This window comes from Pan troglodytes, chromosome 13 (assembly GCF_028858775.2).
Source record: "Pan troglodytes isolate AG18354 chromosome 13, NHGRI_mPanTro3-v2.0_pri, whole genome shotgun sequence".
NCBI classification, from domain to species: Eukaryota; Metazoa; Chordata; class Mammalia; order Primates; family Hominidae; genus Pan; species Pan troglodytes.
In genome coordinates this window covers 124932841-124953230 of record NC_072411.2, presented here as the reverse complement: position 1 = coordinate 124953230, position 20390 = coordinate 124932841, and the positions used below count along the sequence as shown (strand labels likewise).

Below are 20390 nucleotides of genomic sequence, written 5' to 3'. Positions count from 1 at the left end.
ATGCCCTCCCTATAGTAGGAAGGAAGGAACGTTATCACCAGAGATGTGGAGACACGCCAAGAGAAATCTGTTCAGACCTTATTAAAATAACTCTTATCTTCCTTTAGTCTCCCCATTTACTTCAGCTATTTTTCCACAATTGCCTTTCTTTGTTCAACCTCATATATAAACTCAGCCCTTGCCCTTCTCTGGGTCTTCATTTTCTTATGGGGGTTCCCACATACTTGCAAAAATCTGCATGCTTTTCTCCTGTTGGTTGATGTCAACTTCATTCTCAGGCCCAGCCAGTGACCCTAAGAGGCTAGAGGTAAAGTTTTGCCTCCCCTACAACACCATGTTTGTGCCCTTATTTCCTTTAATCTCTTTAATTTTACAATGAAAAATTAAGTTTCCCTTTCTTTATTTTTTTAAAAATATTTTACGAAATCCCTTACTTAGTCAGTTTTTAGTTTGTTTGTTTGTTTTTTGTGGTTTTTTTTTTTTTTGAGACAAAGTCTTGTTCTGTTGCCCAGGCTGGAGTGCATGGCTGGAGTGACTGCAACCTCCACCTCCCAGATTCAGTCTGCTTTTTTCCCATCAGAATATAAAAGTGACTTGAAACACAGTGGATTACTTTTGTCCTCATGTGGTTTCAAACTAGTTTTATTTAAATAAAATGCATTCCCTTACCTATCTTTTTTATTGAAAAAAAAAGTCAAACCTTCAGAAGGAATACAATAAGCACTTGCCTACCCCCATCTAGATGCAGCAATTTCTAGCATTTTGTGCACGTGTGCACACATATGTGTGTATATACATGTGCATTATTATTTCTATTTTTGTGGGGCCATTTGAAAGTAAGTTGTGGACATCAATGATTCAATCATGTGAATCATCCCTAAATATTTCTGCAGTATTACTTAAAAACAAGAACAATGTCCTATATAACAACACCATTATTATACTCAAGAAATGTAACATCTTTACAATATTATTTTGTACTTAATCCAAATTCAAACTTTATCAATCACCTCAATATCGTTCATAGTTGTTTTCCCATCAATCTACAACAGCTGTTGTGTTGTATGTCTCTGAGGACCCCCTCCCTCTTGTCTCTTATGACACTGATATTTTTAAAGAGTCCAGGCCAGTTGTTCTGTACAATGTCCCACAATCTGGATTTGTCTGATTATTTCCTCATGATTTGATTCAGATTAACATTTTGGCAAGTTACTTACACAGGGAACTAGAAACACATTTGAAAGCTCTCAACAAGCTAGGCAGGAGGCCTTTACTCCATTTACCAACCTGCATTTGCCTAGCACCTGGAGTCTAGACTGCCTTCCCATGTATCATGACATTTAATCCCCATAATATCCCTGTGAGAAGACAGAATAATTTTAACGGTCTCTTCTTTCATAGTTGTAAACTCTGAGGTTCAGAGAAGATAAATGAAACATTCAAAGTCGCTCAGAGTCAGACCTCAAACCCATACCACTTCCTTCTGTACATCCAGCTGCTGCATAATAAATGCCTCTTAATGCCAAGATCAATCTCTATGTGGCCAGCGCTGGAGCATCAGCCACAAGCCATCAGGGCACGCCTATGGATGGAAAGAACCCCCTCCTTTTCCCTCCCCTCCCATGCCCACCCCTCTTTTCTCTTTATCTCTCTCTCTTTCTTCTTTCTCTTTCCTTCCCGCCTTCCTTCCTTTCTTCTCTCCCTTCCTCCCTTCCTCCCTCCCTCCCTTTCTTTCTTTCTTTTTCTTTCTTTCTTTCTTTTTCTTTCTTTCTTTTTTCTTTCTTCTCTCTCTTTCTCTTTCTTTCTTTTCCCTTCCTTCCTTCCATCCCTCCCCACTCTCTTTCTTTCTTTCTCTTTCTTTTTCCTTCCTTCCTTCCTTTCTCTCCTCTCTTTCTTTCTTTCTTTCTTTTTCTCTCTCTCTCTTTCTTTCTTTCTCTTTCCTTCCTTCCTCTTTTCCTTTCCTTTCCCTCTTTAATTCCTTTTATCTCTCTCTCTCTCTCTCTCTCTCCTCCTCTCTCTCTCTTTTTCTCTCTTTCTTTCGAGACAGTCTCACTCTGTCACCCAGGCTGGAGTGCAGTGGCACGATCTCCGCTCACTTCAACCTCTACCTCCCAGGTTCAAGTGATTCTCATGCCTCTTCCTCCCAACTAGCTGGGATTACAGGCGTGAGCCACCGCGGCCAGCCATGGGAAACTATTAAAGGATGGAGAATCCAGGCTTCTCTGGACACCTGTGAGAGGATTTAGCTAAGGTGATGATTTGGGATGAATCCAACTAATACTGAGTGAGTTGATGTTTATCTTATGACGTAAGGTAGCGCTTACTTAAGTTAATAAAGTAGGAGAGGGAGCAGAGGGACCGCAAAATAACTTGCCGCTCTGAGATGTTGCCTGAATCCTTCCTGGGGTAGGACAGGGAGAATTCACGTCAGGGAGTCAGCAATGAAGCCACACTGCATTTCAAGTGCATGATTTAAAATAGAAATGAACACAGTCATTTACATCACTGTTTCAGCCTTATATTGTGTTTTATTCTCTGTGGCATTTGATTGACACATGGCTTTACTTTTTTTATGGAATTGTAAATGTTCTATCCTCCACTTGTGTTTTTTCAAGTAAATAAAAGTCTTTAAATACAGTCTTGAGGGTCTAGTTCACACAAATCGAGATGCTCTACATTATGGACTCCCATTCTTATACCTTAAGATCATAGCAGGTCAGTCTTTATGAAACATATACAAAACATATTCTTAGCTTGAGTTTTTAAATGTTTGAAACAACAACGGGATATTGAGGATGATACAGACTACTAATCATTGTAACTGTTTGCAGGGTAAGTAGAGGGAGGGACTGAAGCAATTTCCCCCTTTCTGAATGTTTAAGAGAAGCACATTGGACAAGTATGAGTGAAAACAAGTTAATACAGTTGCAGTTTTCCAGTCTTGACAACTAATTCAGATTCAGTAATTCCATTCAACCCTTGACTGATGATTATTTGTCAGTAGAGGTATAACTGGGCGATATCAAATGGCAAACCATTTAAAAAGTAAAAAAGCTTAACCAGGTGACAAGTGCAATCATTTAAGCCTACAGACTATGCTTGCTTTCAGCATCAACAGCTTATTTCATGTGAGCATATGGTTACATTTCATTAAACTTTTAGTTCCTAATATCATGCCTTACAATTTCCTTTATATCGTCCCCAAAGCTAACAATAGTACTTTGCATGTAAGAGATCAAAAATGGTTAATGAATGTTATGCCAAAAAAGTAACCAGCTTATCTTGAACAATACCATTGCAAACTTAAATTTATCTCAAAATTCCCATTACCCTAACTGATCAAGTCTGTTAACATTCCATTGTATTAATTAAACAGCATTTAAGAATAATGTCATGTGAAATCCATTTCTGCTCCAGTTTTTCAGTTAATACCAGCTCTCGAATACTCAGCAAGACACCATCTCGTAAAAGGAAGAAATATTAAGAAATATCTCCCAACAGAAGCTGGGCGCGGTGGCTCACGCCTGTAATCCCAGCACTTTGGGAGGCTGAGATGGGCGGATCACAAGGTCAGGAGATCAATACCATCCTGGCTAACACAGTGAAGCTCCGTCTTTACTAAAAATACAAAACAAAGTAGCCGGGCATGGTGGCGGGCAGCTGTAGTCGCAGCTACTCAAGAGGCTGAGGCAGGAGAATGGCCTGAATCCAGGAGGCAGAGCTTGCAGTGAGCAGAGATTGCGCCACTGCACTCCAGCCTGGGTGACATAGTGAGACTCCGTCTCAAAAAAAAAAAAAAAAAAAAAAGAAATATCTCCCAACAGGTCAAATCTCCTCCAGCCCAGAACATGAAGTTTGCAGAAAGTCTGAAGCATGTGGCTGAAAAACTCTGTCATGAGCTCTGCAACAAAGCTGGAGTACACAGGTGCAACCTATGTCCAGAAAAATAGGTGTATGGGGACAAATGCTACCAGTTCTATAAAGATAGCAAAAGTTGGCCGGGGGCGGTGGCTCATGCCTGTAATCCCAGTACTTTGGGAGGCTGAGGCAGGCAGATCACGAGGTCAAGAGATCGAGACCATTCTGGCCAACATGATGAAACCCCGTCTGCACTAAAAATACAAAAATTAGCTGGGCGTGGTAGTGCATGCCTGTAGTCCCAGCTACTTGGGAGCCTGAGGCAGGAGAATTGCTTGAACCTGGGAGGCCGAGGTTGCAGTGAGCAGAGATCGTGCCACTGCACTCCAGCCTGGCGACAGAGTGACACTCCGTCTCAAAAAAAAAAAAAAAAATACAGTGAAAGTTGGCAAAAATGTAAATATATCTGCATTGCTAAGAACTCTACCATCCAAAGATAAACACACAAGAAATGCTGGAGTTTGCTGTGTCTCAAAGCTACTCTGAGTTTTTCTACTCTTATCGGACAGGGCTCTTCCACCCGGGCAATGGCAAGGCCTGGCTATGGAAGGATGGAACTCCTTACTCTTCTGAACTCTTTGATATTATAATAGATGGCACTACCCTAAGAAGCAGAGGCTGTGTGACCATCCTCAATGGAAAGGCTTTCTCAAAGAACTGCTGAGAGTTGAGGTGGTATGTGTGTGAGAGGAGGGTGGCAATGGTGAAGCCAGAGACCCTCCATTAGCCTCCCTGAACCATTAGGTGAAGGTGATTGACTCCCCAGCTGCGACTACCAACAACAGAGTAGGAGAGTGAGGCCAGTGCAAGGGCTACTTGAGACACTGGGAAATGGAACATAAGCAGGAAAGACTATCTCTCTGACTAGTACAAGATGGGATCTCATGTTTCCTGTTCAGGATCACCAGCATTTCCGAGATAGGGTCCATACACATATTTACCAGTCACAAGAAGTCCTGTTTATATGCCACCAACCAGCCTCAGAAATCTATAATGTTGTCTACCTTCTTGGCTTAGAGATAACATTTAGCTTTTTTTCTTCTCAACATCTAATGTCACCTCCCTGTTTCCATGTCACCCTTACACTTGGGGGATTGAGAAACTTTTTGAAGTAGAGGAAATACATGGAAGTAACATCTTTTGTCCTGACGGTCAACTAGTCCATGAGAAGTTAGCAATCACTCCCCAGATTGTACCACCAAATGCACAAGGAATCCTTATTTTATTTCAGTTCATGCTATTCATTTTCCAGTCTCTCACTAAAAACCCCATCTGCTATGTCTATGACCTGCTTCCCTACAGGGATGTCTCTTGTCATAAGAATCTCAATGTCTTATAAACATATGTTCCTGTGTCCATTAAGAGTCTGATAATTCGGTCCTTCTGTAGTTCATGAGCGTGAGGATTGGGTGCTCACGGGCACATGTGAAATGTGCCACCCTCTGAACCTTGTTACAACATCGGCACATTACCCATCTGACCTGAAGGAAAAAAAAAAAGATTCTGTACAGGCGGTGGCTCACGCCTGTAATCCCAGCACTTTGGGAGGCTGAGGCGGATGGATCACCTGAGGTCGGGAGTTCGAGACCAGCCTGGCCAACATAGTGAGACCCTGTCTCTACTAAAAATACAAAAAATTAGCTGAGTGTGGTGGTGCATGCCTGTAATCCCAGCTACTTGGGAGGCTGAGGCAGGAGAATTGCTTGAACCCAGGAGGCGGAGGTTGCAGATCATGCCATTGCACTCCGGCCTGGGTGACAAGAGTGCAACTCCATCTCAAAAAAAAAAAAGATTCTGATAATTGTCTCCCTTCCACAGGAATTTCTCCCAGGAAAGAAATATATCCCCAACTCAGTTCCATATCAGAATTACTCTCCTCAATATTCCCTTCAGAGAGATTGAAAACCAGAAAAAAAGTCACTCTTCATGTGCGTCTGCAATAGTTTTATTTCAGTTCCTATTTTCTTCCATTTGACCCACATTTATACCTTTCAGATACTTAAGATTTAATAATAATAAACATAATTACTGTGGGAAAAAATAATGTCATGTGATTGCATATTAAATGTAAAGCACTTATAAACTGATGGTAGTAAAATCCTAGCCTAGCAAAACAGACCTAAAACAATATTTGACTATATTTGAATTTTACTTAATGGGCTATCCGTGGTGAACATATTACTTCCAGCTTCATAATATGTTTATAGTTTTAGTAATTCTGCTATTAGTGCCTGGCTCAGCACATTCTCATTTTAGCTCTCCAATCCTCTTCCAATCTGAGGGAGCTAAATAATTTTCTCCTGGGTTTTTTATTTTTGTTTTTGTTTTTCTGAGATAGGGTCTTGATCTGTCACCCAGGCTATAGTGTCATGGCACAATCATAGCTCACTCCAACCTCCAACTCCTGGGCTCAAGTGCTCCTTCTTCCACAGCCTCCCAAAGCACTGGGATTACAAGCACATGCCATGGGGCCCCGCTAATTTTTAAAATTTTTAGTAGAGATGAGGTCCAGCTTTGTTGCCAGTCTGGTCTCGAACTCCTGGGCTCAGGCATTCCTCCTGTCTCAGCCTCCCAAAGTGCTAGGAATACAGGTGTGTGCCACCACACTTGGCCAACTCCTCAGTATTTTTATCAACATGGTCTTCACCCTCCTCCCTCAACTGGATTCTCCCAAACATGCAGCTTTTTAAAATAAAATGAGTCTAATTAAGAGTCAGAATCAACAAGGAATGCAAATAAATCAGCAAGAACAAAACAAACAATCCCATCAAAAAGGGCTAAGGACATGAACAGACAATTCTGAAAAGAAGATATACAAATGGTCAACAAACATATGAAAAAATGCTCAACATCACTAATGATCAGGGAAATGTAAATCAAAATCATAATGCGATACCACCTTACTCCTGCAAAAATGGCCATAATCAAAAATTCAAAAAATAATAGATGTTGGTGTGGATGCAGTGAAAAGGGAACACTTTCACACTGCTGGTAGGAATGTGAACTAGTACAACCGCTAGAGAAAACTGTAGACATTCCTTAAAGAACTAAAAGTAGAACTATCATTTGATCTAGCAATCCCACTACTGGGTATCTACCCTAAGGAAAAGAAGTCATTATACGAAAAATATACTTGCACACACATGTTTATAGCAGAACAATTTGCAATTGCAAAAATATGGAACCAGCCCAAATGCCCATCATTGAGTGGATAAGGAAATTGTGATATATGTATATAAACATCATGGACTACTACTTAGCCATAAGAAGTAATGAAATAATGGCATTTTCAGCAACCTGGATGGAATTGGAAACCATTATTCTAAGTGAAGTAACTCAGGAATGGAAAACCAAACATCGTATGTTCTCACTCATAAGTGGGAGCTAAGCTATGAGGACACAAAGGCATTAAGAATGATGCAATGGACATTGGGGACTCGGGGGAAAGAGTGGAAGAGGGGTGAGGGATAAAAGACTACATATTGGGTAGAGTATACACTGCTCCAGTGATGGGTGCACCAAAATCTCAGAAATCACAACTAAAGAATTTATTCATGTAACCAAACACCACCTGTTCCCCAAAAACCTACTGAAATAAAAAAAAATAAGTCTATAGCAGAATAGCAGAATATATATAAAATAGCTAGCTGCAAAAAAAAAAGCTTTTGCTATAGAAACTGATGCTTATGTGAACTGAACATAATGAGGACACTTATCATACAGAAATGTTCATCTATCTATAAACTCTGATATGACTTGTCATCAAAGAATTGCTATGCTATAATTGGCTGGCACAGAGAAATAGATTCATTATAGAGTATTAGAAACTTTATTTTGAAAATTGGATTTTACTTGTAGTGCAATAGCAGTATTCTTGAAAGTAATCAATTCCTATTCTAGTGGAAAATGTAGTCATTTCATAAATAAAAGGAATACCAGAAACAAAACTCAAATAACATCTACAGGATTATTGTTTCAGGAAGTTCTTACTCAAAGCCACTTCCCTTGCATTAGCACCTCAATCAATAACAAGAAACATTGCTTAAAGTAAGCTAATAGTTGTAGTTATTTTATGTACATACCAACAGTGTGGATGGCTTTCCTATAGGGCATTAGGCCAAAATTGTACTGAAAAACTCCCCTGGCATGAAACAGGGGCAAAGCAAACCCCATGATCTTCTGTAGTTTATTCTGAACAGTTCTAATCCATGATCCTTCAGGGTTGTCAGTTTGTTTAAACAGTTCATTTTCACCAAAAGAAACCACTGGGACCAGAGAGGCGCTGCAATAACAAAGGGGACGGGTGAGAATTTTCAATGAAAAGGATTCAAATAATTTATTCTGTTTAGCTGACTCTTGCAACAACTTCTGAAAAATTTTTTAAATGTGCCCAAGCCTTCCTATATTGCTAACTTCACGTTCATTGAAACTGTCTTAAACTTGACATTCTTTAGGGAGGAATTTCAGCAGGCTAGCCATTGACAGGATTTTATTCTATAGAAAATTAGGGTTCCAGGAAACTTCTCTTTTATCTATAGCTTTGGCCACTGTTGATTTGGCTGGAAAATTACACTGTATATATAGAATGTTGGTGTTTGTTGTTGTTCTCGTTGTTTTGCTTTTAGAGTTAAGTTTAATTGCTGAATGTCATGGCATTGAGCTACTGTAGTAAAAAGGTCATATTCCATTCCCCAAGAACATCCACACCTGCTTTTACTGTCAGATCGATTTGGAGAGGTCTTTAAGGGCTAGAAAATCACCTTACTTCTTCGTGGTTTGTTTAATAATGTCTTAACTTTTCTGACCCCCTACTTTATACAAAAAGCCACTTACCCATGGGTCAAAGCAGTTTTAACAAATCCTTTCCGCTGGTGGATGAACAGAGTGAACTTTCCAGGATGAGCATCCAGTGATTCTTTTGCACCCCCAAGGACAATGACAGAGATGTTTCCACCTCCCTCCTTGCTTACCATGTAGGACACACTTTTCTTGGAAACTGAAACCAGGCCTTAGTGAATAAAACAAAAAGTGTAACTAGTTATCCTTTTCTAACAATATTACAATGTTTTATCATAATATTCCATGACAATAGTAAACATTTAACAAAATTTCCTACACTGCTTGCCTTTGGAGCACTTTGTAAGTTTGTAATTTTTCATAGCCAAATCTTTAGTAATGTATTCTATTAATAAGTTAACATTTTGGCAGGTAATGGGCTAGGTCTTTAAAATGTCATTCAGTCATTACTAGGTCTACCACTTGTTTGTTTAGGTAGGTTGTGCACTGCTGAACTCTAGAGGGCACGATTTATATTGCATTCTAAGTAAAAGGATCCCCTGCCCCTGGAGTTGTTCAGTGCACAACCTGCACAGCTGTATGTGGTGGCCTTGATATTTATCATGGCGAATTTTTACACAGAACCAAAAAGTATATTCTCCAAGAGGCTGCAGTGGATTTTCTGAATATATAATGGCCTGTTTTCAGACATTCTATATGGATCATTATTTTCCAAACCTGGATTTATAATATAAATGTGATATCGTTTGACTGTGCCCCCACCTAAATCTCACCTTGAATTGCAACTCCCACAATTCCTTCATGTCGTGGAAGGGACCAAGTTGGAGGTAACTGACTCGTGGGGGCAGGTCTTTCTCATGCTGTTCTCGTGATAGTGAATAAGTCCCATGAGATCTGATTGTTTCATAAAGAGGAGTTTCCCTGCACAAGCTCTCTCTTTGCCTGCCGCCATCCGTGTAAGACGTGACTTGCTTCTCCTTGCCTTCCACCATGATTATGAGGCCTCCCCAGCCATGTAGAACTGTAAGTCTTTCAAACCTCTTTTTCTTCCCAGTCTTGGATATGTCTTTATCAGCAGTGTGAAAACGAACTAATACAAAATGGTTAAAAAAAAAAAAAAATCAAGACATTTGACAACCTAGATCACTTGCCAGATCTCTACATGTTTCCAATAAGTATAGTCTGACTTTGGTAAATTGTTCATTTAAAACAGTTAGATAATTGTTCGGTCTGTATTTCAGGCTTTCCCATGTAAAAATAACTTAAAAGATTCCTTTTCAGATTTCACATGTTCTACATACTCTTGGAGGAAAATATAGGAAAGAATAAAGACAAAAATACAAACCAATCTTGAACTACATTTCAGAAATAATCACTTTTTAATGTCTTATGTTTCTTTCCATTCTGGGTTTTATCCATTTTTATTTAGTCATAACAGAAAGTGTTAGACAGGCTTTATAAAGACATAGCATATCTCATCACTTGAAGAAAATGGTATGCTCATTTTACTCTGGGTTTCTATTATGGGAGGAATTATGACAGGATTCTGAATGACCAACTGCCCTCTTAAGAGGCAGAGGATGCTGGGTTAGAGGTAGAGAGCCTGAGCCTGCCTAGATGGGTTTGAACCTTCACTGAGGTCAAGACATGCCATTCTGCTCTGTGTGAACCTGAGTGAGAGTTGGGTGCATCTCTTCCACCAGGAAGAGGGCCTCTTGGGTTTCCACACCCCTGGCTCTCCTAGCTTGCCTCTGGCCACTTCTCCGTTTTCCCTCAGGCTTCTTGTCTTCAGGCCATCCTTGAATGCTGCTATTTCTTAGGGGTCCTTCCTTATCTCTCTTGTCCTCTAACCTCATCTACACCCATGGATTCAACTACCATTTATGTATGCTGAGTTCTCCCAAATCCATCTGTCAGGAGATCTTCCTCCTGAGGTTCCAGGCCCATATCTCCAAATGCCCAATTGACAGCTCTACAGTGACAGCTCTAAGACACCTCAAACTACACGTCTCCAAACCGAATGCATTAAATTCTCCCTTAAAGTTGTCCCTCTTCCAACATTATTTATCAAGGTGAATGGGACCATCATCTATCTGGTCAAAACACAGCTTCTTCCATATGTAGCCACATTCTCCTTTCTTAGCCACCACATTGACTGATCATTCATTCATTTAAAAGCATTTATTGAGCACCTGCTACTGGCCAGGTACTGGGCTAAGTATTGATAATAATGACAAAATAGTTACTGACTTCATGAGGATGAATCAATCACTAAGTCTTAGAGACTGTATCAGAAATTTTTTATATTAATCTCCTCTTCTGTATCTCCAGTGCCATTGCCACTGTTAGCTTAGCCCTTATCACGTCTCCCTTCATCACTCAACAGGCCGCTTCCATCATCAGTCTCCAGGCCTACCTGCCTGTAACCACGTTCCAAGCTGCTGCCTGAATTATCTTTCTATCACACCAAATCCATCAGATCCCTCCTTTGCTCAAAATCCCTCCAAGTTCCCCATGGCTTATCTACAAAATAAAATCTAAAGTCCTCTGTATGGTATATAAGGCTGTTGTGATCTGATTCTGTTACCTGTCCAGCCTTAAGGGGTAAACAGAAAGAAGTATGAACCTGAAACGCAGTTGGCTCTGGCTGACACCTGATAGGTATAGATACACCCAAAATGGGACAAGAGGAATGGGTTGGAGGTGGGATTTAAAAGGACTTACAGATGCAGAATCCTATTGGGTAAGAGCAAAACAGACTGCTGTCAACAAAGGCCCTCTGAAGCCCTATGGTTCCTTACTACGTGAGGTCTGGTGCCTATGTCTGTCAGTCTTTCACACCCAGAGAGGCAGCCACTTGGGCAGGCACAGTGGAGAGGGGCAGCCTTGGACCAAGGGCTGTCCTAGGAAGCTGGTTCTGGGAAGTATAGATAATTCTTTAGACTTAGAAACAAGGATAGTCCAAACCTCCACTGGCTGAAAGTTTGAGTATTTCTATTTACCTTTTAAGGAACTGAAGGTTGTACCACAGAAAACAATTCATGATGTCAGAAACCAGTGATTGCTGGGCGCAGTGGTGCATGCCTGTAATCCCAGCGCTTTGGGAGGCCGAGGTGGGTGGATCACCTGAGGTCAGGAGTTCTTGACCAGCCTGGCTAACATGGTGAAACCCCGTTTCTACTAAAAATACAAAAAATTAGCCCGGCATGGTGGTGCACGCCTGTAATCCCAGCTGCTCGGGAGGCTGAGGCAGGAGAATCACTTGAACCAGGGATGCAGAGGTCGCAATGAGCCAAGATCACGCCATTGCACTCCCCAGCGTGGGCAACAAGAGCGAAACTCCGTCTCAAAAATAAAAAAATAAAAATAAATAAATAAAAATAAATAAAAAGAAAAAAGAAAAAGAAACCAGGGATTGCAAACAGCTTTCCTCTCCAAAGCCAACTCTAGTAAACTGCAGTGGCTGTAGGGGCACTATACGGAGAAAGACTCTAAGATGGAGTATATGTGTCTGATAAGGCTATGGAGAAGGGGGTACCTACATCTCTTGTCCATGAATTTGCCAAACCTGCTCTTAACTATACGACTCAAACTCACTGCGGCAATGCTTTGAATAAGCAAACATTACACTTTAAATATGTTTCTGTGCTTTTGTGAAATTTAAACATTTTTCTCTGTAATTGTCTTCCTTTTATAAAACTCTAACACACTGTATACAAAACAAGGAAGAGAAGTAATTCCCCCCCACCCCACCTTTGGTGGTTAAGAGGGGGATAGTGCACCCTCTGCAGGCCAGATGCCGGATCTTCCGGTAGCTTGGAGGGTTTAGTGCGCCCTCTAGTGTGCCCTCTGGACCAGGCTGGACTTTGAAAACAACCTGAAAACTCAGCGGTGAATTCTGGTACCTGGGTGCTTAGTGATATCCTACCAGGTATATAATGACAGTAGTGACTTGAGAGATTAATAGGACGTAATAAAAGTCTAGAAGACCATAACAATTCTTTTTTTCTTTCTTTCTTTTTTGAGACGGAGTCTCGCTCTGTCGCCCGGGCTGGAGTGCAGTGGCAAAATGTTGGCTCACTGCAACCTCCACCTCCTGGGTTCAAGCAGTTCCCCCACCTCAGCCTCCTGAGTAGCTGGGATTACAGGCGCCCACTACCATGCCCTAATTTTTGTATTTTTAGTAGAGACGGGGTTTCACTATGTTGGCAAGGCTGGTCTCGAACTCCTGACCTCAAGTGATTCAGCCCACCTCGGCCTCCCAAAGTGCTGAGATAACAGGTGTGAGCCACTGCCCTCGTCTCTTTTTATTTATTTTTTTAATTGTGATTGGGTCTCGCTCTGTCACCCAGACTGAAGTGCAGGGGCACCATCTCCGGTCACTGCAGCCTTGACCTCCCAAGCTCAGGTGATCCTTCCACCTCAGCTTCCTGAGTAGTTGGGACTACAGATGTGTGCCACCATGCCCAGCTAATTTTTGCATTTTTTGTAGAGACAGGGTTTTGCCGTGTGGCCCAAGCTGGTCTCAACCTCCTGGGCTCAAGAGATCTGCCCACCTCAGTCTCCTAAAGTGCTGGGATTACAGGCGTGAGCCACCGCGCCCAGCCTGGACTCTTATTTCTGAGCCAAGTTATTTTTCATCTAGGAAGACAGCAAGTTGAATATGCTTAGTTTTATCACTGCTGTTACTTCAAGACACAATGAAAGACATTTTCCATTTCTAGTATTCGTAACAGCATGCATGGTGCCTCTCCAAGGGTGTGATTTGTCACTTACTTGATCCATGATTTCTTTTTCTACATCTGAATACACAAACTGCATTCATTACTTTATTTGATCATTGTGTTAATATTCATTGAACATTTCTATGTTCCAGGCACCATGCTGGATACTTGGGATGGAACAGAAAAGAAGACACAGTTTGTGTTTCTGCCACTTACAGTCCAGTGGGGGAGGGCAGGAAACACCCAGACACCATAGGAAGTGCCAGATGAGGATAAAACAGGTTTTACTCTAAGAGACCATAAACACACATGGGCCTGGGAGGGAATGTTCTGTGTGCTCCTGCTACCCCAAAGCACTGTGGAAACAGTGATCTACCATCACTTACCAACACTCAGCACATATTCTCGAAAGACAGGACACCAGAACCAAAGTGGCAGCACGTGAAGATATGAAGTAAAGCCAGGAAACAGGTCCTTGAAGTCAGAATAATTTACAGAAAAATTCCCAAAGGCTCCAACTGCCATTATTCCATGGGGGTGAAACCCAAATATATAGTTGTGACTTGGATCCAAATCTTGAGTTTTGATGAGCTACAGCACATTCATATTGAGATTTAAAAAAAAAGAAACTTCCCTTATTATTTTCCAATGAGAAACAAAAGGACTAGTTTTTATGTCAAGAGAAAATGGAGAACATGACTCATTTTTGTTCCCTGGGTTGGAGCTGTTTCCAAATTTCTAAACTATCTTCTGAGCCCAGATCCCTTTATATATAGCCTTCTAGATTTTGTCAAGTCAGCTTACAGTTCATTTAGTAATTGGAACCAAATTGCAGCCTTTCTCCCTGCTATGGTTTGAATGTGTCCCTCAAAAGTAAGTGTTTAAAAACTTAATCCCCAACGCAACGGTGTTGGGAGGTGGGGCCTAATGAGAGGTAATTAGGAATGAAAGCAGAGTGAATGGATTAACGCCATTATCACAGAAGTGGGTTTGTTATCTTGGGAGTGAGTTCCTTATAAAGGAATGAATTCAACCCCCTCTTGCTCTTTCTTGCCCTCTCCTGCCCTTCTACCTTGAGCTATGGGCTGATGCAGCAGGAAGGCTCTTGCCAGATGCCAGCATCTTTGGTATCTTGCCAGATCCCAGCCTCCACAACTGTGAGAAAAAAATTTGTTTTCTTTATAAATTACCTAGTCTTTGGTATTCTGTTACAGCAGCACAAAACAGACTAAGACATCCCCTCTGAAAAAGAAGCTTGAGATATATGTGATGAAAACAAATTTCCACTCTTCTCCTAAATCAAAATAATACTTTATAAAACAACTGTACTCACATGAATTGGAAAATAGTCCTTAAAGTGTTTCCAAAGAGTCCAATTTTTGATCCAGCTGGATCTCCTGCCTCCTCGCTCTGGGGTATGCCAGTCAAAGTAAAGCCACATCAAATAAGGGATGTAAAGGAACGAATAGCTGTGTATGATCATCATCACAGTGATTCCAATGGACATCGGCCCTGTAAGAAAAGAAAAAGTCTCATGGAATCAGTCTGTTAGTATCTGCTCACTGCAGTGGCCCATGGCAGGGGGATTAATACATATAAGATATGTCAAACTGAGCCTCAGTTCAGGTAAGGTAATATAACAAGACAGTAATGACACAGTATTATTTAACATTTATTGGGTGTTTACTATACTATACTATATGCCATTACTATACTATATGCCATTGTGTTATGGACCCTGCCAAGGTATTTTTATTTAATCCTCGTATAGCCACATACCAATAAAGTAGCCACAGTACTCTTTATTTTTGAAGGGGGAGGTGGAAGGAATGGGTAGAGGAAACACTGAGCCATAATGTTCTTTTTAAAAAAGAGAGAATGGAAGCTTATCGAAGGGTTAAGTGAGTTGCCCAAGCCACACAGCATATAAGTGGTTGATCTGTCTGATGTTAAGGCCTAACTACTTAGTCATAGCTTTACATTGGCTCCCCTATGTGAACATATAGAAGAATCATCACCGACAGGAGGGATGTAGAGAATTTCCTACTACAGGAAATTCCATCTTCCTACCTTGACCAAGCAGCCATTATTCATGTGCCCACAAAGAGGGCACATTCTAGCAACAAACTTCATTTTCAGGAACTCTACTGTCAGAGACAGAAATAGCAAAGGTGGGACTCTTCAGATCTTAGCATGCATCACTTCTTGCAACATGTGATAATGAGAGAGCAATCCTAATTGTTTATGCACCTAATAACATAGCTTCAAAATACACGGGGCAAAAACTGTCAAAACCTGACTTGGGTGGTAGTGACAAGAATGGTTACCTTCAAGTAACACATGAAGCTCAGCTATACATTTTTTAAATGTCTATGTTATATACTACAATTAAAAAATTATGAAAAGAGAAACATGCTAACAAGAGAATGTACATGAAGACATAAAGCCTGGCACATAGCAAATCTTCACTAAATGTCAGCTACTATGACTTTAAGGAATGCCGTTGCTGCTTTCTCTTCTATAACACACTGCAGTCTCCAATCTAGGGTTCATTTCCACCCCCCAACTCTTATCTACTGCCAATCAACTTTGTTAAAGACAACCCTGTCCCCAAATGATCCACCAAAGTATCTGAGAAATAGCGTTTAATCTGTTATTGGAATATATACATATATACTGACATACATGTTTTACCAAAAACAACATTTATTTATATTTTTTCTTTCTTTCTTGTTCTTTCTTTTTCTTTCTTTCTTTTTTTTTTTTTGAGATGGAGTCTCGCTCTGTTGCCCACACTAGAGTGCATGGGTGCAATCTTGGCTCACTGCAGCCTCCGCCTCCTGGGTTCAAGCGATTCTCCTGCCTCAGCCTTCTAGGTAGCGAGGATTACAGGCGCGCACCACCACGCCCAGCTAATTTTTGTATTTTTTAGTAGAGACAGGGTTTTGCCATGTTGGCCAGGCTGGTCTCAAACTCCTGACCTCAAGTGATCCACCCGCCTCAGCCTCCCAAAGTGTTGGGATTACAGGCCTCAGCCACCGCACCTGGACTATTTATATTTCTTGATACATATAAATCAATAAATTTCTCAGATATATCATTGAACCCAGTCAGGAAACTGACTTGCTGCTCTCTCCAGAGTTGGTTAAAGGTTGAAAGACTGGATGAAAGGTTAAGGTAGCATGTGTCCTCCACACCTCTGTGGGGTATCCTGTTACCTTCTGGACCCACCAGAAAAGCTTCCATGAGTCCAAAGCATGCTGTAAAGAGTGCCCTCTGCCCTCATTCCTACCAGGATCATTCCATTTTGCTTCCTCTGCTTTCTTCTATCCAGATCTGAGTACTGATGATTTGCCACTATTGGTTAGTTTTCTGTTTATTTTGGTAAGATGTGCAAAAAAATGACAGGAAACATGTGGGCCTCATTCTTTTGTACTCAAAGTTTGATCAGATAAGCTACAGTGAAATAGGGCAGGGAAAGAATAGTTATTGAGTGGAGAACGATTATCCTTCACTGTATATAGGGCATCTCATTTATTCCTCTTTGAAACCCCAAGGTACACGTTGCTGCCCCATTTTACAGTTGTAGAAACTGAGGCTCAGGGAATTTGAGCGTCCAAAGGATTTGCAGCTGGATCTGCCTAATCCTTAAACCCATGCACTTTTTCACAAAGCCACGCTATCCTCCAGCTAATGGTAATAACACTGTAGACTAACTTATTACAGGTGCTTAAGCAGGTTCGTAAGCATAAAGAAGCAGGCAAGTGGGAGGTTCTGTTTTCCTTTCTACAAAGATGGAAAAACTGACACCAAAAGCAAACTGACCTAATTTTAATCATAGAGTGAGCCAGGAACAGATCCAAAAATAATGTCCCCAAGCTACTAATTCAATATTTCACTAACCGAACCCTGGCTACCTGAATACATGCTGCATATCTCTTTAATGCTCATTACATGTTTTACATCAAAAGAAGAAAACACAGCCGGGCACAGTGGCTCGTGACTGTAATCCCAGCACTTTGGGAGGCTGAGGTGGGTGGATACCTGAGGTCAGGAATTTGAGACCAGCCTGGCCAACATGGAGAAACCCCGTCTCTACTAAAAATACAAAAATTGGTGGGGTGTGGTGGTGGGCGCCTGTAATCCCAGCTATTTCGGAGGTTGAGGCAGGAGAATCGCTTAAACCCAAGAGACGGAGGTTGTAGTGAGCCGAGATCACACCATTGCACTCCTGGCTAGGCAACAAGAGAGAGACTCCTCTCAAAAAAAAAAAAAGAAGAAGAGGAAAACACTATAAAAACTAGGTAACTAGATAACCTCTATTTTCTATTTTCTATACATGCTGCATATCTCTTTAATGCTCATTACATGTTTTGCATGTATAATAGTTAAGATGTAGGTCTGGAATGGAACTGCTAATTGGAATTTGCCACTGTCTAGCTTCCTGACCCGGGACAAATTCTATGAGCTCTTGATCTTCAATTCCATTGCCAGTAAAATGGGCTTATGACAGCTCCTGTTTCCAAACGCCACAAAGGGAATAAATAACATGAGGGTGTACAGTTCCTGGCACAGAACTGGTATTCATCAAATGTGAGCCACTGTTATAATAACTTTCTTTACTATTACACATTTGGAGACTGCAAAATGTAGCTGCAGATGGGACATCAGGCAAGTTCCTGTCACTCAACAAAAATTACTCTTAAAATTTTCCTTTTGGCCTTTTTTCCCCTATGAACAGGTTATGTTTCTTTAATATGGCTGACCACACATTTTTAAATATTCTGTATTTTATCACTTACAATTATTTCACATTAGCTGTTTGGTATTACAATGTTATTTTTAACGACTGATCAATATTCTATTGATTACCAGTGCTAATTCAACCATTCTCTTCATTTTAAACATCTGTGATTCTAACAATTTTTCTCTATAAATGTAATCTTGCATAAAGTTTGCCCACATTTTGATTTACTTCCATAAGATAATAAGAAGTAAAATACGGCTGGGCACGGTGGCTCACGCTTGCAATCCCAGCACTTTGGGAGGCCGAGGCAGGTGGATCATGAGGTCAGACGTTTGAGACCAGCCTGGCCAACATGGTGAAACCCCGTCTCTACTAAAAATACAAAAATTAGCTGGGCGTGGTGGCAGGCACCTGTAATCCCAGCTACTTGGGAGGCTGAGGCAGGAGAATTGTTCGAACCTGGGAGGCGGAGGTTGCAGTGAGCCGAGATTGCACCGTTGCACTTCAGCCCAGGTGACAGGGCAAGACTCTGTCTCAAAAAAAAAGAAGTAAAATACTGGATGGCTAAGCAGAAACATCTTTGTCAGCTGATACACTTTGATATTTTGCTATCCAAAGAAGTTGTTCTAATTTAAATTCCCACTCTAGATACTGCATACATTTTTTGTTTCAAATCATAAAGAGCATCACAATAGTTTTGTAATCCTTTCTTTCTTTTTTTTTTTTGAGACAGAGTCTCACTCCATTGCCCAGGCTGGAGTGCGATGACATGATCTCAGCTCACTGCAACCTCTGCCTCTTGGGTTCAAGGGATTCTCCTGCCTCAGCCTCCCGAATATAGCTGGGATTACAGGCATGTGCTACCATGCCCAGCTAATTTTTGTAGTTTTAGTAGAGACGGGGTTTCACCATGATGGCCAGGCTGGTCTTGAACTCCTGACCTCAGGTGATCCACCCACCTAGGCCTCCCAAAGTGTTGGGATTACAGGCATGAGCCACTGCACCTGGCCCTGTAATCCTCTGATTCTAAACCAGATTGAAACAAGAAAACACTATAAAAACTAGGTGACTAGATAACCTCTATTTTCTATTTTTATCTCATTAAGCAATTCAGGGTAATCTGATTCTTCTAAATTGGAGTTCAAAGAGAAGAGGAAGATACAAAGGTCTACGCTGTTACATTGTGCAGCTCTCGAAACTTATGTTGATAACTTTAAAAGTTGTCTAGATTCACAAACCAAGTTGAGTTGAAGGCCTGAATTTTAGCTGGGTTGATTTATCTCTATTCTGGATTAAAAACCACAACTTGGCTTCCTATCAATGGCACTCTATTTTCACTTAGCTCTCATAGATTCTACTTTCTCCAGATTGTTGAGGAAGCTGTCCCTCACTCACTTTTTTTTTTTGAAACGGAGTCTCACTTTGTTGCCCAGACTGGAGTGCAGTGGTGTGATCTTGGCTCACTGAACCTCCACCTCCCGGGTTCAAGTGATTCTCCTGCCTCAGCCTCACAAGTAGCTGGGATTACAGGCACGTGCCACTATGGCTGGCTAATTTTTGTATTTTTAGTAGAGGCGGGGTTTCGCCATGTTTGCCAGGCTGGTCTAGAACTCCTGACCTCAGGTGATCCACCCACCTCAGCCTCCCAAAGTGCTGGGATTACAAGCGTGAGCCACTGCGCCTGGTCCTTTTTTTTTTTTTTTTTTTTAATTTAAGTGAAATTCACATAACATAAAAAACCAGCGATTTTAAAGAGAACACTCTGGTGGCATTTAATTCACAATGTTGTACAACTACTACCACCATCTAGTTCCCAAACATCCCCTTATTTCAAAATAAAACCCTTTACCCATTAAGCAGTTACTCCCCATTCCTCCCTCAGCTCCACCACTGGCAATTACCAATCTGAAGTCTGTTTCTTTTTTTTTTTTTCTGAGATAGGGTCTCACTTTGTCACTCAGGCTGGAGTGCCATGGCATAAACATGGCTCACTGCAGCCTCGACCTCTTGGGCTCAGGTGATCCTACCACCTTAGCCTCCCAAGTAGCTGGGACTAGAGGTGCGCACCATGATACCTGGCTAATTTTTGTAGTTTTTGTAAAGATAGGATCTTGCCATGTTGCCCAGGCTAATCTCGAACTCCTGAGCTCCACCGATCCACCTGCCTCGGTCTTCCAAAGTGCTGGGATGACAGGTGTGAGCCA

General features: G+C 41.3%; 1 protein-coding gene, 1 non-coding gene and 1 pseudogene across 3 annotated transcripts in view; 2 read left to right on the top strand and 1 right to left on the bottom strand.

Annotated features, from left to right (window-relative positions):
- The window catches only part of MOGAT1 (monoacylglycerol O-acyltransferase 1), a 41472-nt gene that overhangs the window by 9794 nt on the left and 11288 nt on the right, over window positions 1-20390 (bottom strand). The window contains exons 2-5 of one of the 2 annotated variants that reach the window (XM_526044.6): window positions 14773-14951; window positions 13826-14030; window positions 8752-8926; window positions 8001-8200 (exon numbers count right to left, since the gene is read on the bottom strand). In XM_526044.6, the coding sequence (XP_526044.3) occupies window positions 8001-8200; window positions 8752-8926; window positions 13826-14030; window positions 14773-14951 (759 nt within the window). Of the gene's footprint in view, window positions 1-8000; window positions 8201-8751; window positions 8927-9488; window positions 9806-13825; window positions 14031-14772; window positions 14952-20390 lie in introns of those variants that run through there. The other variant, XM_054679420.1, reaches the window with a different exon arrangement.
- Window positions 3242-4645, top strand: LOC104005401 (C-type lectin domain family 1 member A-like; annotated as a pseudogene).
- Window positions 5296-5400, top strand: LOC112208512 (small nucleolar RNA U13). The gene has a single exon (XR_002942989.1). It is a non-coding gene; the product is annotated as a small nucleolar RNA U13 (small nucleolar RNA).